Source organism: Acipenser ruthenus, chromosome 5, assembly GCF_902713425.1.
Source record: "Acipenser ruthenus chromosome 5, fAciRut3.2 maternal haplotype, whole genome shotgun sequence".
Lineage (NCBI taxonomy): Eukaryota > Metazoa > Chordata > Actinopteri > Acipenseriformes > Acipenseridae > Acipenser > Acipenser ruthenus.
The window spans coordinates 51746516-51770868 of record NC_081193.1 but is presented as its reverse complement, the minus strand read 5'-3'; the positions used below and the strand labels follow the sequence as shown (position 1 = coordinate 51770868).

The window sequence follows — 24353 nt, the reverse complement described above, 5'->3', positions numbered from 1 at the left end:
GCATCCAGCGCTCAAAGAATATCATTTGCAGAGCTTTTTTAGATGTTATAGTAATAAAATAACGACTTGGATCGCATTATTGAGGAGTTTGGTGATAAAATGAGTGATCAAGAGATGACATCGTTATGTACTATTATGAGTTATTTGAAAAATATAGCGAACGAGGGGTGGGGCGGTGCTGGAGATGCAGTACTGAGTGTTCTGTTGATATGCAGTGCCTTTTAAACCTGTTTTACTGTGAAAAGAATACTTTTAAAACAGTGCGTCTAAAATAAACTGCGCGTGTGAAAATAAATTGGACCCGACGCGCCTGACGCGCTGAATAAATGGACCGCTAAGGGTTAAAGCATTAAGAATTTTTTTGAAGGTTATAGTTTTGTTACATTATTAGATTTCATGCATTGTGTGTTATTTACTTGGTTCAAAATAGGAAAATGTGCTTTATTTAAAAAAAAAAAAAAAATCACAATTCAAAAGTCAAATGTATGTTCACACCCAAAAACAAAAATTGAAATGTTTTGAGTTCAGATGGGATGCATGCAGTAAAGCTGGAAGAATATTTTGTTGCATTGCTGGCAATTCTGCTTCAGATTTTCTTTACGCAAGGTTAGAACTATTTTAGTTTTGAAAGAAGCTGCTGCTGTTGCAATACCTACCCTGTGTGTCTGAGGATCATAGAAGAAGTTAGACCAGTTAGGATCAGTCTGCATGAACCTGAACTCAAACAGCTCCCGCAAACAAAGGATCAGGATGTTTTCACAGATCTTGAGAGTTAGAAAACAAAACCAAAAGATAAACATAAACATCTCACAATAATATAAACATCTTCATTAAAAGATCTCTGTACCATGAAAAAAGGAGGTGCTTCACAATCAACTCCAGCATCATGTGGAACTGAATCTCACAATAAATGCCCAAGCACAGGGTAAGCAAAAACCAAGACAAGGCAAAACAGGTTTGCAAATGTTTGTTGGTGGCAAACATAGGGTAACAGACTGATGAGGTACAGTAGTGTTGGACTAACACACATTTGCAAACGTTTGTGTAGTTGAATGCTGCCCTGGTATACCAAGTCGAGGGGACTTGTTTACTCCTCATTGTAACCTCTTTCCTAGATTCAGTACTAGCAAAATACATGTGTTACATTTTCTACTTTTCAAGACTAGAGTTTATTCCCCTACCATGCAGCAGCCTAAAAGCAACTGGCACTGCCAACATCATTTCCAAGGTCAGTATAAAAATTGGCAATCAAAACTTGCAAATCCATGTTAGGCTAACTCCAGTAATGCTATCCCAAGTCAATATATTTGGTTCTGGTATCTTCTATACCCAATTGCTAAATAGCATTTCTCAAAATCTCCAAAGGCTATGTATTGACACAGGACTAGGCACACTGTATCAACAGTAAGTACATACACATGTCTCAAAAGATAAGGCAGACTAAGTAAGGGATAACACACGATAGAGCATGCGTTGTGTTGCATTAACATACGGCTGTAGTTGGGTTGGAGGCTCAAAGCGAAGCTGCAAAAAAACGAACAATTTTATTATATATTTCCTTCCACTTTGGAGAAAAAATAGTCTCTCAAACAAGGTTCTATTTGTCGTAAAAACATTAAAAACTGCAGGTTTTCAACGCTTCAAGTTATTGTAATTAATTAAAACTAATGAAGCCTCCATGTTGGTCTCAATCGCTCCGTAAACAGAGCTGACATAACCCGCAATGTTAGCGACCAAGCATTTAAAAATGCCAATCATGTATTTTTGTTGACAATGAAATGATGCAGAAAAGGAGGCAAAAGACAAAGTTCACTATCCACACATTACTACCGCTGACCTGGAGAAGCGAATACAAAAATACACTAACAGGCTATTATTGCAGTTTATGTCAGCCCTGTTTAAAGAGTGACTGACAACAGCATGGAGGCTAACAAAGCAGAAATTGAGTACTCTTGACCAGCCGCATTACGCACTGAAGCATAGGATTCTCATAAAGACCGTTTTCATTTTCAAGACAAACTGTTTAAGTCGACTACCATTTCTTTATGTTTCATCCAATCAATAAAAACACCAGCTGCCCAAGCATTTTTATTTTCTTGGATTTCTAAGTTGTGGCCATCTTTGGTGTCTCTTGCTGCTTTTTTTTTTTTTTTTTTATTTCTAACCGAGGTTTTGCTTCTTGTAATTCTAGCCACTTGTCTACTCTCATGCCTACGAAAAGAGCAAATGTGATGAAAGGAATGTCACTCATTTTTTAAAACTTTAAAAAGACCTCTCACAACAATGTGTATTTATTGTGAGTTTAATATGTTGTGTATTGATCATTTATTAATTGAACTGTGCTTTGGCAAAAGTACGTTCCGCTGTGCATTGTACTATTTAACTGCACGGTAAAAAATCAAAAACAGCCAATCAGCGTGCAGCATCCAAACATTCCATTTTATAAACAGCATTAAAACATGTTTTAATGAATCCTTGCAGGAGGGAGAGAGATAAAGTGGCAGTTTGGCGAGAATCTGGTGTTGGCAGATACAATGTGCAGCAATATAGCAGATTAATTTACATCTGGATGAATACTGTTTGAAATACAGTTATTTTTAAAGTCAATATCTTAGAATTCACCTGGTATTTTATCAGCTCTTAAATACAGTTGTTATGCGTAGCTAAAATGGAAGAAGTTTCCAGGAAAAAAAAATTTTCCCCCTACCAACCTCCACTAAGATCCAAGTAGAAAAATTACACCATCACAAAATTGTACTGTTTAATTTGTACTGCAATTTAAAATTAACAAATAGTTCCAGACCTATACTGCAAGCATTTCATTTTGATGGTATGAGTAATTCACATCAAATGGAGAAAATAACGTTGGAAATAATCATAAATCAATAGTAATCTTAACCTCATTCTTGAGATCCTGACTAAGATCCTCAGCCTTGTCCAGTGGGAACCCGGGTACCAGTTCTGTGGTGAGGATGTGCTGACTGCTCAGCTCATCGATGACTGCCGGCACATAGAAGAAAGGGTGATCCTTCATCAACTCCCTGACAAGACACAAGCCAACATTAAGTCCTTACTATCCCAATTGTACCAGACTCTCTTGCACTCAAATTCTGCCAACAGCCTGTTGAATTACTCACTCAGGTTTACAATGTGGGTCTGTGCTGTTTAAGCAGTTATCTTTGCAATTTTGTCATTTATCCTACAAGCTAATCGTCCACCTCAAAAATCCACAGTATCAAGTAAAAACTATTTCACTTTTTCCAATGGCAAGAATGAACAGTGCTTTTAGGTTTTAATAATCTCCAGAAGCACCTACCATCAATAAAACTGGGCACCTGTGCAGTGTTTCAAGTTGGGGATTTTGTTTAAAAATATACATTGTTGTGACAACAGGCAACACAGGATACAGCAAAAGGTAAAAGTAATGCTTTTTTTTTTTTTATAAACACTGCAGAATGTGATCCTACAGTTGTCAAGTCATCATTCCTGAGGTGCCAGGACAGAAGCGAGGCAATGGAAGTTTTCTTTCAGTGATCTTTCCAGACATGCTATACTTAAGCTTATAAAATCTGTGCCTTCATGTCAGTCCTGAAATCCAGCATCACTAAAAAATAAATATTCTTAATACATGACAGTTGGATTTAAAATAGTCCCTAGTCCAACAGAGTACAAAACTATTGAAACATTAAAAGCAGAGAACTTAGGCCCAGTATTTCATCCAAAACATTAAAATAATGAAACATAAGAAAGACAGTAATTCTAAACAGAAAACAAAGTCACTAGGAAGGTCCTTTGCCGCTTTTGTGACAACTGCACAAGTGGTTCTTTCCACCTCCATTATATAATAAACTAGCAACATTCTGCATGTACAATACACAGCCCATTACTCACTTGAATTTCCTGGCACATTCAGCCTCCCTTTCGTAATCACACTCAAGGGCTAGCTCGCGGCTCATAACCTCAATCAAGTGCTCAGGGAACAGACCTAGAAATTAAAAGCAGAAGGAAACTCTTCTGAAACATCAGGCTGAAATTATGAACGCAACTAACTGTTTTAACCAAATCTACAAAAAAAGGAAGGGGGCATAGAATCTCAGACTTAGAAATGAAAATTAGCATGCAAGATACAGTAGGTAATCTAACAAATTACAATAGGTCTGGAAACATGCATCATACAATGTCTTGCTCTGCTAATAAATAAAATTACATTTTATGAATGTGTTATTACTGTAAAGCTTATCTGTCTTCTAAAGGCCCAGTTTCCTTCCTATAAAACACTTAATGTTTGTGTTAGGAGCCATCCAAAATTATCAGCATTTCCAGAAAGTATACAGTGTCCCTGTAGCACAATAATCTACTGCAAGATTTGAAATGAACCCATTTAATTAATTATCTTCAGGGTGTACTGTGCCATATATAATATCTGTATTCTACAGGTATAAATATATTTCAGATGCAATCAGATGCAGGATTTCCAAGTAAAAATGTTTTATTAAAAATATATATTAGGATAACACAGTCCATATTTAAAAGGAATGAAAACATAAAAAGAAGCTCTCCAAAGGGGATGTGTAGTGGCAGTGCACCAGTTCTCTCGTGCCATAGATTTTATTCCTGACACGGGAACTTAACTTCACTTTGGTGTTTCACTTTCACAATTACTCATCCATAGAGATGACAGGGATTTACTTTACCATTGTAGTGATTGTAACATGAATGTAGGACACAGCAGGATTTATTTTATTTAGTTATTTATGTATTTTTTTTTCTTTACATTGAGCACAGCTTTAATAAAATTACAGCAAGGCTAATGCTTTTTGAACAAGTAGGTCACTGACGTTCTTCTGCCAAGGCTGTATATTCAAAATTGGAGCAAATTAGTAACATGAAAAAATAGATCACCAGTGTGTGTGTAGAATTATGCACTATATAAGATCACTGAAAAAAAAGATCATAGAAAGCCAACTTACCTTCAGGCAAAGCGTTACTCATGCTAAGAACTGTCATTAGATTATTTACATCACTACTGATACTTTGAGCCACTCCAGGATACTATAAAAAATGGATAGAGATATACATGAGGGCATTTAACACAAATTACAAGGAGGACATACAGTACAGAAATCATTCAGCTAAAGTTACATTAGCCATTACATTGCAATTACTCAAGAAGAATTGATTAGTCTGTGAACTACTGCTTCTTGCATTAATTTAACTAGATATTTTTATATGATTGGGAGACATTTTGGAAAAACATTGTGGAATACTGCCATTTTAAATGAGATACTGCAGCACAAATGTTGATATTATTTGTAAAAAGCAGGTTTAAATTCTCACCTGAATCTTCATGGCCACCTCTCTCCCACCTTTAAGCTTTGCCAGGTGAACCTGACCTATAGATGCAGCCGCAAATGGCCTCTCTTCAAAGTACTCCACTTTGTCTCTCCAGTTCGGACCAAGGTCATTGTTCAGAGCTTTCTGTGTTTGGGAAAATGGTATATGATATATGATATGATACATGATATGATACACACACACACACAGTTGTAGTCAAGTTTACAAGCACCTTGTAGACAATACTATCATAGCATCAAATGGTATGAATACTTCTGAATTAGCATTTTTGGAGTTTTGCAAATAAATTGCTGAAATAAATACATTTCTTATGACTTGTTTTCCTCATCCACAAAAGCAAAACTTTTGCTACAAAAAGAGATTTCCTAAAACTTTTGACTACAAGTTATTTTAAACAAAAAAACAAAAAACAACTTTTCTTTACCATCATCTGCTTGATTGGCATGAAATCTGCACTCTGCCGAACCCTTTCAAAGATCTTTGCCAGCTGGGGATTGATGAAAGCATCATCTATTTAGGACAACGAAAAATGAGTGTGCAGAACAACTGAAGCACACATTATATATATATATATATATATATATATATATATATATATATATATATATATATATATATATATATATATAGACTCTCATTCATATCTAAAATACGACTCCTCACATCCCAAAGCTTGTCACAACTCATTCCATACTCCCAATTACTAAGACACATTTGCAGTGATGATAGTGATTTTTTGAATAAAACAAATGACATGTGTGCATTTTTCAGAAACTGTGGTTTTCCAGACACTATACTTAGAGAAGATCAGTTAAGAGTATTGACAATAAACAGAAAGGTGCCTTGTACAAAACCAAAACACAGAATACCAACAATCTTATTCCCCTTGTTCTTACATATGACCAAAAAAGTACAACACATCATACAAAGAAATTTTAGCATTCTGCAAGATGATCCTTCTACAGCTCCTATTTTCAATAACCCTCCTCTAATGTCATACAGAAGAGACAAAAATCTAAGAGAGCATCTGGTCCACAGTAACATTAGACCCAATCTGGACAGTCTTAAGGGTATGTTTCCATGCAATAGGTCAAGCTGTGGAACTTGTAAATACATTCACAGCAACACAGTAGTTAAGGGAGCAAAATCCTCATTTACTAATGCAAGTAAAAGTATCATGGATAGTAAAGGAATAGTATATTGCATTGGCTGAATCAAATGTAACAAGCTATATATTGGTGAAACAAAACGACGCTTGGCTGATCGCTTCGTGGAACATCTGAGAAGTATACGAATTAACACCTCTACCTTTCCTGTTGCCAGACATTTTAACAGAAATGACCACACTATAGAAGACATCACAATCTGTGGGATGGTACAATGCTATGGAACTAATGCTAATCAGGAAACAAAAGGAATGTGAACTTATTTTCAAACTAGGCACTTTGGAGCCATTTGGAATGAACATTCTATACTGAGATCATTATCATCATCATCATCATCCTGGAATTTTGTTTGAAAGACTACTTGTTTGTTTTTTATCAACTTCTTAAAGCACTGTTTTTTTTGTATTCAGCCGATGATGGACTTGTAGTGCGAAACGTCCCGATAATTGATTTGTAATCAATTATTCTACCTTTTTAAGTACCTGAAATACCCTTTTCTCTTTCTTATATATACACAGACGTGCTCAAATTTGTTGGTACCCCTCCACAAAAAACGAAGAATGCACAATTTTCTCTGAAATAACTTGAAAAACTGACAAAAGTAATTGGCATCCACCATTGTTTATTCCATATTTAATAGAAATCAGACTTTGCTTTTGATTTTTTATTCAACATAATATTGTAAATAATAAAACAAATGAAAATGGCATGGACAAAAATGATGGGACCGCTAACCTAATATTTTGTTGCACAACCTTTAGAGGCAATCACTGCAATCAAACGTTTTCTGTAGCTCTCAATGAGACTTCTGCACCTGTTAACAGGTAGTTTGGCCCACTCTTCCTGAGCAAACTGCTCCAGCTGTCTCAGGTTTGATGGGTGCCTTCTCCAGACTGCAAGTTTCAGCTCTTTCCATAGATGTTCGATAGGATTCAGATCAGGACTCATAGAAGGCCACTTCAGAATAGTCCAATGTTTTGTTCTTCTCCATTCTTGGGTGCTTTTAGCTGTGTGTTTTGGGTCATTATCCTGTTGGAGGACCCATGCTGCGACTGAGACAGAGCTTCCTGACACTGGGCAGTACGTTTCGCTCCAGAATGCCTTGATAGTCTTGAGATTTCATTGTGCCCTGCACAGATTCAAGGCACCCTGTGCCAGGCGCAGCAAAGCAGCCCCAAAACATAACCGAGCCTCCTCCATGTTTCACTGTAGGTATGGTGTTCTTTTCTTTGAAAGCTTCATTTTTTTCGTCTGTCAACATAGAGCTGATGTGACTTGCCAAAAAGCTCCAGTTTTGACTCATCTGTCCAAAGGACATTCTCCCAGAAGGATTGTGGCTTGTCAATATGCATTTTAGCAAATTCCAGTCTGGCTTTATGTTTTTCTTTCAAAAGAGTCCTCCTGGGTCTTCTTCCATGGAGCTCACTTTCGCTCAAAAAGCGACGGATGGTGCGATCAGAAACTGACGTACCTTCACCTTGGAGTTCAGCTTGTATCTCTTTGGCAGTTATCCTTGGTTCTTTTTCTACCATTCGCACTATCCTTCTGTTCAATCTGGGGTCGATTTTCCTCTTGCGGCCGCGCCCAGGGAGGTTGGCTACAGTTCCATGGACCTTAAACTTCTTAATATTTGCAACTGTTGTCACAGGAACATCAAGCTGCTTGGAGATGGTCTTGTAGCCTTTACCTTTACCATGCTTGTCTATTATTTTCTTTCTGATCTCCTCAGACAACTCTCTCCTTTGCTTTCTCTGGTCCAGGTTCAGTGTGGTGCACACAATGATACCAAACAGCACAGTGACTACTTTTCTCCATTCGTTTGAAATATCACTATAATCCAATTATTTATTATCTTTTCTAAGGGGTACCAACAAATGTGTCCTGGCCATTTTAGAATATCTTTGTAGAATAAGCAATAATTCAGCTATTTTCACAGCTTCTTTACTTTATTCTATGACATACCAAAGGCATGCAAGTATACATGATAAAATAGCTTTTAATTTCATCACTTTTCAGGAGGAATGAAGCATTATTTCAATGAGCTGTAAGGGTACCAACAAATTTGAGCACGTCTGTATATGTGTGTGTATATGTGTGTGTGTGTGTATATATATATATATATATATATTAGTGCAGTGAAAAAGTATTTGCCCCTGTCTGATTTTCTGAATTTTAAAACATTTTTCACATTGTATTTGGTCAGATTTTTTGTGGGTGGTAGTAGTGACACCAAAGTTTGGTGCTTCTTTCATTTGTTTGGTGAGCAAGGTAATCAAACATGCAATCTTCAGGTGTGAAAAAGTTATTGCCCCCCCCCCCTAGTTAACTCAACCCAATTAAAGGGATAATTAGGGTCAGCTGTTTGAGTACTTTGGTTAACAGCCAGGCCTGATTTGGGCCAGCCCTACCCAATATAAAATCTGACTAACTTTGGCCCTTTCCATCAGAGTGAAGTTGTCAGCACACAGGTTCTGGAGCCTGGGTGGGCAAACTTTTTGGCTCAAGGGCCACATTGATCTTTTGAAACCAAGTAAAGGGCCACATACTATATGCGTGACAAAACATGTGAAGCCTTTGTTTTTTCACGTTGACACACAACTACTAGTGTACTGTAGGTGTACATATGCTTGCAGAACAATTCTGTCACTGTACCATCTCTACCCTTGTAAAGTACAATCAAAGTCACAGCCACAAAAAGTAAGTGCAAACTTTAAAAAAAAAGTATGTTTATATGACTGGAGACATAAAAACAGGCATATATGACATACTGTATATGACAGCAGATGTCCGATATACAGCACTGTAAAAACCACCTCCATTCTAAAAGTACAATCTGAGTGACACAAATAGTAAGAGCAAAAAGCATATCATTTGGTTCATATTGAACGGCCTGTTTATGACAGCATATTAAGGAACAATTCTCATTTCACCTCCATTGTGAGCCATATTTACAATTCTCAAATCATCTCAGCCCACATAAAAGTACCACAATCTGAGCCATTGTAATAAGTGTTCATTGTCAGATGAATGGGGACAAAAGGCCTGTATCCAAGTGCATTGCTGGATAGTCCTCACTGCAATAACCATCACCATAAAAAAAAGCCTAAGACTGTTGAAAACAGAGAAAGAAAGCATAAGCCTTGCCTACCCGTCTTGGTGATTTGGGTCTTAATGTGAGCAATGGGTCTGGTCACCTCTCTTGGCAAGGGCATCAAAGTCTGGTGTCATTTTTGCGGTAGAGATCCTCAGAACAGCCGACAAGTGGTCATTTGTTAAATTTGACCTGTGATGGGATTTGTTGTAGTTCATGACTGAGAACGTTTGTTCACACACATATGTGGACCCGAATAAAACCAGCATCCTCTGGGCGTGCTTTTTCATGTTTGGAAACTTTGTTTCATTCAGTGAGCCATAAAACTGGTCTATTGTAGCTGTTTTGTACTTCTCCTTCAAAGCACTGTCACACTGGATGTCGATGAGCTCCAGTTGTGTGTCTGGTGGTGCTTTCTCACTGTCGAAAGATAGGGGGCATGATACAAGCTCCAGCTGAGTCTCAATCTTGCTAAAGTCTGAGAAGCGGCGTGAGAACTCGGCATGCAGGTCGATCAAAGTGCTACTGTATGTCACTGTATGATGTATGCTACTGTATGATGGGGGCGCGTTCAGTGCTGCCAGTGTTGGGAAATGAGCGAGAGACCTGCTGCTCATTTGTCTGGAGAACAACAGAAGTTTGGCCTTGAACGCTTTCACGTTGGAATACAGTTCATGCACAAAAACACCCTTTCCCTGGAGCTTCATGTTTAGATCGTTCAGATGCCCCAGTATGTCCACACCGAAAGCAAAGTCGGCCAGCCAGTCTGTGTCTTGTAACTCGGGGAAGTTGTCAGCTTTACCAACCGTATCCAGGAACATACCAGTCTCCCCTCTCAGCACCCACACACAGCGAAAGACTTTCCCCAGGCTTAGCCTGCGCACATTTGAATGATATAACAAGTCCTGGTGCTCTGCCTCTGTGTCATTGAGCAGCTGAATGAACTGACGATGGTTAAGCCCCCTTGCCCGTATAAAGTTTACAAGTTTCACGACCACTTTGACAACATGTTCGAGCTTCAACACACTTTTACACAGGGCTTCCTGATGAATAATACAGTGAAGAAATATCAATTCCTCCGAGTTTGGGCTTTCTTCTTTTACTTTGTCTTGTAATCTTTTTAGTAGGCCAATGTTCTTACCGGTTACATTTGGGGATCCATCTGTTGTGACGTTTGTCAATTTACGCCACGGTAGATTCATTTTTTCCAAGCAGGCAGACACACTGTCATTTAAGTCAGAGCCCCTGGTTGTCCCCATCATCGATTCCATAGCAAGAAGTTCCTCTGTTATTTCAAAGTTATCTAATTCCTCTGACAAAAATTAAAAGTTGAGCGGTGTCTTTGATGTCAGTACTCTCATCCAGTGCGATAGAAAAAAGATTGAAGCCATCAGCTTTCTTTTTCAGCTCGGAGGTTAGCTCATCTCCTATTACTTCCACACGCCTGGTGATGGGATTCATGGCAGAGTAGCAAGGCGGAAACCATTGCTCACCAAGAAGAACATGAATGCTTGTCTCAAGTTTGCCAAAAAGCACCTGGATGTTGTATGGACAGATGAGTCAACAGTGGAACTTTCTGGCCGACATGGGCCCCGTTATGTCTGGCGAAAAACCAAACACTGCATTCCACAGTAAGAACCTCATACCAACGGTCAAGCATGGTGGTGGTAGTGTCATGGTTTGGGGATGCTTTGCTGCATCAAGACCTGGACGCCTTGCCATCATTGAAGGAACCATGAATTCTGCTCTGTATCAGAGAATTCTACAGAAGAATGTCAGGCCATCCGTCCGTGAGCTGATGCTGAAGCGCAGCTGGATCATGCAGCAAGACAATGATCCGAAACACACAAGCAAGTCTACATCAGAATTGTTGAAGAACAAGAAATTTAAAGTTTTGGAATGGCAAGACCTGAAAACTAGCAGTTCATGCTCGAAACCCATAAATGTCACTGACTTGAAGCAGTTCTGCATGGAGGAGTGGGCCAAAATTCCTCCACGGCGCTGTGAGAGACTAATCAATAACTACAGGAAGCGTTTGTTTGCAGTTATTGCTGCTAAAGGTGGCGTAACCAGTAATTGAGTCTAAGGCGGCGATTACTTTTTCACACGGGGGCACTGGTGTTGCATAACTTTCTTTAATAAATAAATGAAATATGTATCACATTTTTGAGTTATTTGTTCACTCAGGGTCCCTTTTATCTAATATTAGGTTTTGGTTGAAGATCTGATAACATTCAGTGTCAAAAATATACACAAATGCAGAAAATCAGACAGGGGGCAAATACTTTTTCACGGCACTGTATCTGTATGACAAGTGTATTTTAAATATTTTAGTATTTTGATCCTCACAGGTTTAACTACTATAACCCTGAGCACCACTCATGTCCCTGTTTCTGTGACAAACACCGTACTGTGCGAGACGTTACCGATATGAAAGCCCGGAGCAGTTGTTGAAAAAGTTAGAAAAGGTGCTGATAAAAGCCATTTCAGCTAGAAATATCTGCTAAACATTGCACAACTATATATTAAAAGTGTTTGCACTGCTTTCAAAGTTATTTTAATCATTAATGTGGTTACACCCTAGTTATTTTAGGAACAGAAGTTTGCATCCAAAGCTATCAACATCTACGCACACAATATACTGTTATGTATTGTTTTAAAATCAAACCAGCCTTTTACAGTTATTTATGAATAATAAAATAAATAAATTGAAAACCTGTTGGTCAGCTACCTATAGTACTACTTGCAGCAATTAATAAGACTTCTTGCTACAGAACCACAGACTCTTACTTAATGTGTGTAGCTACCATTTCTGTAATATAAAGTAACTAGTAATGTACGTGTAGGCTGGTGGACTGTGGGACAAGGTCGAGTTCTTCAATCCACAATAGCCACCCTTAAGTCACCAGTAAAACTACACAAAATAACATATTTGATTATAGATCTACTGCCAGTGTGGATATTTAAGTAAGTCATGACTTCATCTTTTGGGTGGACTGTACCTGCAGCACTCTGCTGCTTCAGATTACAAACTTGTCTTGGTATTACCATTCTATCATAGGCTCTTTCAACTGGCAGTCAAAAGATACAATAGGTTGAATCACTTTTTTGCCAAAGAAAGTCTTGTGACAAACAAAGCTGACGAATAGAATGTTCAAGACAAAATTAAAAACTTCTAAAATGCAATTTATAATAAAATTACACCTGTCAAAGACAACCACCCTTAGGACTTGGAGAAAAAAAAAAATATAATAAAAATCAGTCCCCTAACAGCCTAGTCAGGTGGTCTTCTACAGTCACTTTATATAAATGCAATTGGCCTATTCTATCCTGAAGGCAACAGATTACAAATATACTGTTTTAGCTAATCTACAAAAAAAATGAGTTTGCATCAACCAATGCTAATTGTGTTAATGCTAATTGCTACAACATCTAGGGGCCCGATTTCCACTCTGGGAAAAATTGTAGGCAAATTGCTCCTTCCACAGAAAATGTATTACATGACACATATTTCCCCACAGTAGAAAAAACAGGTCCATAAACCATGATAGGGGCAACTTGCCTACAGTTTACCCCCAGGGGCAAATATAGGCTCTGGTGTCAAAGCCTGGCAGCTACAGCAGAACACAGCACTGCAAGATTGAAGAGCAATGTGATGCCTGGAACCTTCCTGGTTTGTGTTATATCCAGACAGATGTAAGCACAACTCAATTTATCGACAATTGACATGAGACAAGTGGAACACCTTGGCAACAGTTGCCACTTCAAAGGTTACTGTTCTCAGATAGAGGCAGCTTATTTTAGATGTTGGTATTTTCAGAGCAGCACATTGGTCTTGAAAACAATGGCATGGCATTTTAAAAAAGTAGTAAACATAATAGATCACTGGTTTATACCACTTCTAAAAACTAACAAAGAATTAAAATACAAGTCACTGTTTACCAAAGTTTACCCAAAAAGGTTTTGGCGCAATTTAAAATGTTCAATTCTAATATGAAGTAGGATCAATCTTTTTTATGCCTTAGTTTCTAGTCTTTGCAGCTGTTGCTGCGGCAACCAAACTGTAATCTTGTTTACTGTATATATCAAGATAGGATGACACACTTTGTTGAGGCATGTATTGCAAGACAGCTGGATATCATCATCCTGTTAGCCAAGGTATGCATTTTATTTTGCCCACGTCTTTAACATAAAAAGAATGAGAATAGTCAAATGAAAAACTGAAAATGTTCTTCCAAAAGGAACATTTCATCTTCAACCAAAAAAAAATAAATAAATAACCAGACTTCAAGCAAAAACAACACAAATAAAAGGAGTGTGGCTAGATTATCTGAACAGTTCAATGTCAAAGACATAACATTACACACAAGGTACCTTTTTATTTATTAACATGGGTACAATAAAACATGCACACAAAATGTCAAAGCGTCAGAAAACCCAGACATTTAACCTTCTTCAAAATGTATGGGAGGGTTCAGAATGCAACTTCAACCTCCTCAGTCAATCTCATTCAAGGGCACTCTTTATGGGTTCAAATCACACCATTAAAAAGTTCATTCAGGCCACGGGCTCTAGATCATATTCCAACAGGCTGGTAAGAGTAGTTGATTGTAACAATTTAATTCAAGCATGCACATATTTTAAAATAAATAAATAAATATTTTTAAAATTATTTAATGGGAGCAATAGTGCCTGGTCTATCAAATCTATGTGGATAAATCTTTTTAAATTCGCTGTAGGCCTTACCTTGAATGCTGAGCATTTGTCCCAGTTTCAGAGCAGCACCACGGACTTTGCAGAGGGTTCGGACAATCCTCTCTGCATTTGCTTCAGACAGGAAAGGACTGGAGTCCAGAACTGCCTTCTTACTCCCTGAATAGGAAAACAATGACATTACCATTTTAAAGTTCAGGTCAGTGTTGCTGCTCTCATACCAAATACTGTATAAGCAAAAAAAAGACATAGTGGAATAGAAAGGGAAGTAAAGTACAACCTGGATGGGAGAGATTGTAAAATAAAATAATTTAATACATTTTATCATACCCAATTTTACATTCTTCCCATTCGATTACAAAAAACAAATTAGCATTTTGTCATTTATGTGGTGGTGCATCATAGGAGTAGCTGAAGAGACGTAGGGAACGGCACGAACATAATCAAAGGTGTTTTGCTAACACAAGCATCATCAATTTCTAAACTGCCATTTTGGATTACATGGTATTTTAACAAGTAGATGTTATAACAATGTAATAAAGGTGCATTGAAAGAACAGGTCTAGTCTTAACTCATGCAGAACTATATCAAATCAAATACTATTTCACACTGTTTCATTAGAATTGGATAAGCATTTATATTTAACAATGTACTGTAACAGAGTAATGTCTACATGTGATATGCTTCTCTTGTGTGGATAATGAAGCATTACTGAACAACATACAAAGCTGGTTTAATTTAATTACATATATACCCGAAGACCCATGATGAGTGTTAAACAGGAATGCTTTTCATGATTTCAGAAGACCATGAGTATACAGGATGTGCAGGTTTGAAACTTATTTTCACACAACAGTTGTGCTGCGTGTTAGAAGACTGCAGGGTCTATTTTTAGCATGTTGATGTAGAACCAGCGATGGAATTAATCAATCAGCTGCCATGTGTAACCTCTAAAGAAACTGACCCTGTAACTATACTAACACCATGTACTATTACAGTCATTGCTGCCATGAAAACAATCTTGCTACAAGTATGCACAAAGAAAGGACAAAGAGAATTATCCTACAGATCTGTGTTCTGAAGTGAGTTTTCCCACAGAGATTAAGAGGGTCAAATTGTATTTATATAACCAAACCTGACTTTAAAATATAATATTTAAAGCTAAAGTGGGTTCCATGGAAAACACTGTGCGGTGCAGTTGGAAGTGCAAAACCAATACTTTATTTTTCCAGCAGAGTGGGCCAAAGATCTTTAAAGAATTTAATGGACTATACCGTTGATCCTTAACATGATGATTTCTGCTATAGATTTGTTTCTTTCTCTGCACGGGTATCATCTCAGTACTGTATTAACAAACGTACTGCATTTAAAATAATATTTTTGGATTGACAATGAAACTACAAAACAAAAACTAAAAATAATTCTCCCCCATACAAAAAGCTATTTCAATTTTACGGAAGAGCTCTAGGGCCAATGAGAGAAACAAAAACTCGAAATGTTGTCTTAACTCAATTTTCGCCTTCAGAAACTCAATTTCGACATTCTACATACCAGCTGGGTCATGGGAAAAACTGGAGGAGGAGGAACTCTGACAGCACTGCGGCCTGAAGCCTCAAATTCACTTCCGTCGGGTTTTAATAAAGTCTTTTTTTAGTGTAAATTCATTTCCCCCCACATATTATAGAATCATATCTGTTTGAAAAAGCAGCTAAAGTTTGGCGTAAGCATGTTTTACACGGGATTGATCAATAATTAATCTACATGTCTCTTTAGGGAATATACCGTTTTTAATTAAGGCTGTTATCCATAAAGAGCGTCTTGCCCCATTGGTAATTTTTATACTTCATAGACAAATGTCTCTAAAAAAATATATATACGTTGGAGCAATGGAAATTATGTATTTCTATTAAGTATTATAATGACATCACCAAAGGTGTTTATAGTGTGCCATTAAAGGTGCAATTCCTATATGAAGAACGGATTGCTCCAAGGTACACATTATCCAATAAAAACAAGCCAGCCGCAGCCCTATATAGTAGGAGTGCGCAATAATACCGATATACCAGTATATTGCGATATTCATTAGACAATACAATAACTGGTATCTGGACAACAATACCGGTATTTTTGGTTAAACTGTCGGCTATTCTCTCGAGAGATAATCACTTCCCGCGAGAACTCATAACAGGCAGTGCTAACACAAAAGATGATATGGCAGAAGATTTAGAGCTGCTTAAATTCTGCAAAGCAAAGTCACATGTGTGGAATCATTTCCTAACAAAAAAAAAAAGAAATCTAAAAAAGGATAGCTGTATAGCATCAAACATTGCGGGATGTTGTTTATACAAGGCTGAAGTAATATGCTGGCGGTACCACCAATCTTACATACAGCGCTGTAGTCCTACATCTTAAACCGGAACGCCAATTACAATATTGATTTTTCTAAAACAATTTTACAAATTCACACTTTATTTGTACATTGAACTTGAGGTAACATGTAAAAGGTAATGCGACTTTTAGGCTACTCCTCCTTGATCAGTGCTGCCAGATTGGCGGTTTTCCAGCCAAATTTGTCTTGTTTTGAAAGCATCTAGCGGGTAAATGTCGTCTTTGGTGGTCTGGTTATTTTTTGACTTTTTATCATGCTTTTTTCTTTATATTCCTTTTGATTAAGCTCTGCCTCCAATAAAATTACGAATTACACAAAACGCTCAGTTATTTTTTATTCGTTGCCAATTTAAGAACTGTATCAGTGTAATTTTAATTGTTTTAAAGACTATCTGCCAGCAGTTCTGGACAATGTAATTTTACACTATATTCTGAATATCTTTTTTTTTTCCCTGGACCTACCGCATTTGATAAACAGTGGTTCTGGTAAATAAATGGTTTGTAACAGTACCAGTATTTTTTTTGTTTTTATTTGAAATGTGTAAACCCCCGGTCCCTGCACTGACCGATACATAAAGCAGCTTTAAACCCGTGTCGTAGGATGCACTTTTGAAAAACACATTTAATATAAAATGAAAATATATTATTTATAATAAAAATTAAATGTAAAATAAAGGTTTTTAGAGAATTTTAAAATAGCTTTCAAACCAGCACTGTTTTTCTATTTTTCAAATTGGGAGCACATGCACATACTTCAGAGGATCCAACCAAACTGGGCATTTCATATGAGTTTAATTTGTCACATTATCTTAGGAAAAATTGTTGAGATTCACAAACTACACAAAAAGAACATCACATTTGCTTAATGTGCGAGTTTTTCTTGACGTTTGACCTGCCCTGGATGCACAAAGTACAACGGCAATGGGGCAAATCAATAGGTGAAAACAAAGCTATGGCAGTACTAATATCTACAATTTTGGCTAGAAGGCGGCATGATCGTGAAAACCACATACAACATCTATCTATCTAGACACACACACACACACACACGGTATTCCATTGCCTTGTATACAATGTCTGTGCCAACATCTTTTGAAAACAAGCCCCGACAGCCCCATAGGTATTGTATTCTATTTGGCAAAATATTTATGGAATACTTAACTGCGGCTATAACCATGCTGCATGATTAATCTTTATTAATAGCATTAAAATTAAAATTATACTAAATCACGTTTTCATTTACAGTCAAAGTCTGGAGCCCTGAGATTATATGGCGGTAAAGATTTTAATAGGAACCATTCTCGTACTCTGATATTTAACCGGCTTAGATACAGTAACAGGCAGCTGATATGGCAAGGGGCAGATACTTTGCTGTTTTTCCCCACAGACTACAGCAACACTTCTCTCAAAGTTGGGAAGACTTTGGAAAAAGGGACAAAAATGGTTCAATCTGGCACATTTTTGCATGTGAAGCATGTGATAGACTAGTAGTGGTCTGCTTGTAGTGTTTGACGAAGTACTCCATTAGGTGAAATGAAGGAGCTTTAACATCCATATATAAATAAGCATCTATAGCCTTATTGCAAGAAATCTCAAATCCATCCTCCCCAACTATTCCAATCTGAATGTAAGTAACTTTAAAACAAGCACTTGAATTATAAAATTACATACACACACACTATTAATGCATGTAAATTACATTGCCTTATGCTAGCAATACTGCTTATTTATTAGTCGCCCCCTCCCCCCCCCGCCTTTGTCCACTAATTCAAATGGCCCACAGAAGCTGATACGCGCCCCTCAACAATATGGCTCAATTCGGTTGACAGAGGGGTAAATTGGTAGGTTTGGTTAAGGTGGACTAAGATGGTGCAAACAAATCCTGGATCAACAATCCAGTCGCTTATTCAAGCGAGTGATTCTTTATTATTTTCTTTATTGAAAACCCAGACAGACATATTGGTCATGTGTTTCTGGCAATTTCCAGTCAGGCTACAATTAGCTGATCCATTCTCTAGCTTCTGCATGCAGTATATACACAATTGACCATTGAGACACAGGGAGCCAATGAAGTACAAGAAGCTTGATAATATACGCATTCAAATTTATATATCATACGGAATTAAGTTTTTCATTGTGTAAAATACCCAGGTCCATATGCATAAAAGATGGCAGTAATTTCCAGCCATTCAAATTACTGGCCATTGTTTAACAAAACTACGGCCTGGTTATTTTACCAGACAGTAATGTTTTTAGATACGATTTACCGTCACGGATTGTTACTGAGAGATTTTTAGCTAACCAACTGAGTTATGCAAATGAGCTGTGCCTCCAACTTAAGACGTCAATGGCAAACACCATCTGGTTATGGCTATTAAAAAGGTGCTGGACATGAGTGAGAGGTTAGGAGCAGCGTACGCTTTTTGATTAAAAAAATAATTACATTTGTATATAGCTTATATGCAAATGCCTTCCTGAAAAATAACTAACCACCAAAAATGGAATGGTCACAGTTCATGATATTTTACTTTTTGGCTGAGAAAAAGGATTGTCCAATGTTAGCACGTTTCCCTTCCAGCACACAAGAAAATATAGAAGGCACTGGAGCATCAGCACTGCACAGTTACATTAAAGTACAATGTATTTGTTACTATATTCCCTCAGCCTGCAAATACCTGCACAATTCATTCAAATTCAATTCAAACAATTGACTTGTTTGACTCAGGCAGGGGCAAAACTACAAGCGTTATTGCAGAGGGAGTATTTAACATTAGGTAGATAGATTACGATTACAATTAGGCAAAAGGTAAAGCACAGTCACGATAAAGAATCAAGAAGTGCAGTTAACATTTATCATTTCAAATCTTTCACAAAACAAACATTAAAAACTTTAAACGCTGCAGTGTCCAGTGCAAACCCACATTTTTAGGTGAAAAATACCAAAATAGCTACATTAAAAAAAAAATAAAAAAATAGAAAAAACACTAAAATAAAGGGCTTTACATAATCTCTATAGCATTAAAATGTGCAATACAAAAAATGAGTTACAAGCTCTTCCAATATATAGAGAATTTTTTTATCCAAAAAATGGATTGCAGCATAACAGGAAAGAGAGTGCAGAGTCTGCATCATCTGATCTGAAACCAGCAACTCCACGTCTTTGTTATCTGAACCAAAGATAACCCTAACCCTGAATCCAGAAATGCCCAAAGCAACTACTTATAGGCAGTTTTTTTCTATTTCACATGAGCCGCAATATTCCCCCTGAGGCATTATTTGTGCATGGTTATTAAAAACAGGAAAGTAATGGTAACAATTTGACTTTCAGCTAAAAGTTGGGGTGGGCGATCGTTCAAACCGGGGCGTTGACTCGGCAGAATCCGGCAATACATCTAAAATGTGTTTCTTATACAGTACACCTTGCCATACAAAAAGCGTATTTTAAACTAAAATAAATAAATACAGCTAGATTGAAAAATCCTGCCTGTCACACAATACTACTCATAGCAAAATTGGATTAGAAAACTCTACATTTTTCATTCAATTTATTTGTAGTAATGTGGTGGATATGTATAACTGAATATTGATTATCTTGGGTAAATCAAGCACAACACAGATTACTATCTAAATCAATTATAGCATCTCATAAGAAATTATTATCTAACTTTTACCAGTGTTCATGTATATAGCTAATTTTATATTTTAAACAATATTCCCTATTGGCTTAATATATGTTATTTACAAACACTGCTTACGGTAATTACCACTAAATAAAATCCAACAAATCTGTTTAAAAGTTCAATTACTTTTGTTTATTTCAATGTTACAAAATTAGGTAGGTTAAAAAGTATAAGCATAGGATTTCTAAATAAATAATTGTAATTAGTGAAGAGTATATTCAGAAAATTAGCCATATATTTTTTCAGAATTGTAAACTTATTCAAAACATTCCGAAATACATTAATGTATTTTATCAGATTCAGAACTCAAGATATGTTCTAAAACAATTGACTTATTCACATTTCATCATACACAATTCAATAAGTTTTGAAATGGAGAAACAAAGTATCGGAACCACAGAAAGAAAGCAAACAAGATGTCGACTCCTCATTGAACATTTTTTCAAATCGCTGCAAAGAATGAGGTTTGTTTTGCATTGTGAAATTAATTTTCTGGCTGTCGCCTTGGAAGCTTGTATTAGCATCAAACAGGAGGCAGCACTGACTGAGGAAATGTGATGTTAGAGACACAATAGAGAGGTAGAAGGTGTTTTTTTCAGAGAGCGTGTGTGTGTTTAACCCTTTCCGGTCCAATGTCGGACCCTGTCCGACATCATTAAAATGATGCAAAAAACAGGTCTCTAGTCGTTTTTTCTCTGGAAAAAGCAGAGAAAACGATTCAATGGCAGAGTGAGACCGATAGGAGCTGAGAGAAGCTGAAAAAAAAGGGGCGTATCTCATGAATACAGATAGCCCCGACACCACATAGATAACACGGACATAAACAAACAAGATAGCTGCTTCTGCATCCAGCGCTCAAAGAATATCACAGACATTTGCAGAGCTTTTTTTAGATGTTATAGTAATAAAATAATGATTTGGATCACATTATTGAGGAGTTTGGTGATAAAACGAGTGATCAGGAGATGATTTATTGGTATGCACTACTATGTAGAGGTATGTAAAAAAAAAAAAAAAAAAAACAGCGAACAAGGGGTTTATTCGTCAGATTTCGTACTTGAGATTCTTGAAGTACTTTTCATGTATTAAAATGTTCATTGTAGACACATTTAAGAATTCCCAGAAATATCCTTAATTTCCAGGTTTAAAATATTTTGTGGTAGTCCATTGGCTTACAACACTATTTCCATTGTCCGCCAGCTGGCACTGTTACTCTATTTGACAAGAATTTGAGAATTCCTCAGGAGGTGCCATTCTGTCTAGAAAAGCAGTTTAGCATTTTAATTTAAAACATCTGTTGATTGTATCACTTTTTAATTGTCTTAGGTACCAATTCAACTCTTTTGAAGCACACTTGAAAGGGGCACACATTGTCTACTAGTTGACTTGTTTGTTTATTCAAAACAATAAAACTAGCTTGTTCGCACAGATGGAAGTCCAATCAAGATAACCTTTCTTATCAATGAAAGCTAGATTGTCATTTGAGGCTTGGTGAGCAATGGAGGTCCAAGCCAAATGTCTTTTGAATGGAGATTTTCCAGAGACACCCAAGTCTGGCTTGCATACAGGGTTTCCAAACTTCCCCCTCAGGTCAAGGATTTTGTCTTGAACATTTATAAAAGTTTTTGCGTTATAGTCTAACAAGAAAAATAAAGTGTCCAAATCTTGGTCATGAAAATATAAATTCTGTTTTCTAGCCAAAGAAAGAAAATCTTAAGTGTTGCTTTCATGTTACATTTAGGTTTTAGGTCACCATTTCCTTCTCCCATCAATATATATATATATATTTTTTTCTCTTTTCAGATCGAAGAGTTCGCTTCAGTTACTATTTAAAATATGATACAATGCTACATCATTTGACACCATCTGGTGTACAACCAAGTTTTTTATGCTCTAAAGAAAAACAGGGCACCTGGTGGTTCGTCGGGAGATTTAACAAATGTAGCTGACGCAGGACTAAAAGAAAATAAATTTTAAAATAAATAGGAGTTTCCAAGGCAACTGACTGGTAACCCACAGTGCACTGCAGCATCACATACCACACCTACCGCAGTACCAGAGGAGTTTTCCTTGGAACCCACTGTAGTAAAGCTTTATAAAGAAGGCTTATATTGTCCTAACAATGTACTCAGAATTGTAAGACCCAATTATCAATACTGCTATATTTCAATTAAAAACATGACATCCCTATTACAAGATATGCAAAGATGGCATAATTAAAGTATACAATAGTCTTTGTAGATTTAAATTTTGTACAAGGTATTTTAGTCAATGACTCACTTACTCCTGGTTTTCTTTGGATACTTAAGCCACAATACATATTTGCAATGGCTAATTGTACAACTGTATTGTAAAATACATTTTTTTTAAATGTACAAAACAAACACTAATCAGAAACAGCATGATTTTCAAAAGGGGCAAAATAAGAACTAGGTCGCAAAGTGATTTCTAAAAGCTGATTTGAGTCACTAAATATCTGACTTTCAAAGGGTTTACCTGAAATTAGTCATGTATTCACTTGTTGACGCTTTAAAAATATAAATCAAGTGACATGGTTACATTAAAATCAGGCTTTAACAATCATTTTGCGACCTAGTTCTTATTTTGTCCCTTTTGAAAATCAGACTGGAAGTGTCAAAGGCAAGAGAGGTCACAGAATAGACCTTTGTCTTTGCTGTTGATTGTAATCCGATACATGGTTTTTAATAGGGACAAAATTAAAGGAACAGTTCAGTTATTCAAGCTTAAAATTCATGAATTGATTGCAACCTTCAAAAAGGAGTTGTGAAGCTAATCTAAAGCCACAAAAGCGTGGCACACTGGATTATCTTGGCTGGCTACTGTTATCCCCTGCTTGGGAAGAATCACTTTTCTAATTGTGATTAAACATGTATTGGCAATTCTTACACACTGCTGACTTATACGTAGGCTTGCTACTTTGATTGTAAAATCGGCAAAGCTCGTTAAAACGTCGAATTCCCCAAAAATGAGTTTGACTGAAATAAATTTTTATTGGATAAACGTTGGTAAAACCACTCGCTGTTTTTTTTTCTTAGCAAAAATAATAAATTTAAGAAATCATCTCATCTCTGTAGTTTTTATACTTGCCGTCTGTCCCGTCTCTGTTCCGCTCTGAATGGCTAGGGGTCACTGTCAGTCAACTCAGTGGTTCCTTAATAGGCTAGTGTAGTTTCACTGTCATTCATTTCATCCTGTCCTGACAGATCTTGTTGGCTGAAGCAGTGCTAGAATGCACTCATTCGTTTAAATGACTGTCAATCATCAGATTGACTGTGCACTTTCATTTGCCAGCTATAGCCTGTCATTCAAAGCGCCTACTTTGAAATTAGCAGGTTAAGGTGTACTTAGCGCTTCTCAACTTCTAGGACCAAAAAAAAAGGTATACATATTACACCTTTGTACAATAAATCAATCCAACAGTGTAGTATTTACCCACAGTACAGTGTTTGTAAAAGTCAGATTAGCAAGTATGCCTCCGTTACTAAAAAAAATTCAGTTTATTATTTCCCTGCTCATTATCTCGGAAGGAAACATCAGTACATCAATGTGATTGGGACCGATTCGCCAACTATTAGGCACAGCAGATACAGCACTGCTGAGTGAAAACGGAGCCTGAACACAAATCTTCAAACCTGACCATCTTGAACATAAATTACCAGTATAAGTGGCTTAGCTGAAGGAATGGCAGAGAGTCAAGCCATTGCCAAAGAAATGTGTTATTTGGCAAAATCGGTTATTAGAAATAAACACCACTCAACCGCATCCATTTTCAGTTTCTACAATAAATTGCATATACATTTCACCAATACATATACATATACATATGTTAATTTATAGTGTTGAGGTGAGGATTCACGCAATGTAGAACTTGGGATGCATTCTGAATCATAGAATTGTGAGAAGTAACAGATTTCGTTTTATGCCCGATTACCGTGGCGT

At 36.8% G+C, this 24353-nt stretch overlaps 1 protein-coding gene across 1 annotated transcript in view; it reads right to left on the bottom strand.

Annotated features, from left to right (window-relative positions):
- The window catches only part of LOC117402235 (atypical kinase COQ8A, mitochondrial-like), a 55140-nt gene that overhangs the window by 6333 nt on the left and 24454 nt on the right, over positions 1 to 24353 (bottom strand). Inside the window, exons 6-12 of the mRNA XM_034003180.3 lie at positions 14359 to 14484; positions 5780 to 5865; positions 5338 to 5478; positions 4971 to 5052; positions 3892 to 3985; positions 2900 to 3041; positions 657 to 764 (exon numbers count right to left, since the gene is read on the bottom strand). Coding sequence (XP_033859071.1) covers positions 657 to 764; positions 2900 to 3041; positions 3892 to 3985; positions 4971 to 5052; positions 5338 to 5478; positions 5780 to 5865; positions 14359 to 14484 — 779 coding nt within the window. The remainder of the gene's footprint in view (positions 1 to 656; positions 765 to 2899; positions 3042 to 3891; positions 3986 to 4970; positions 5053 to 5337; positions 5479 to 5779; positions 5866 to 14358; positions 14485 to 24353) is intronic.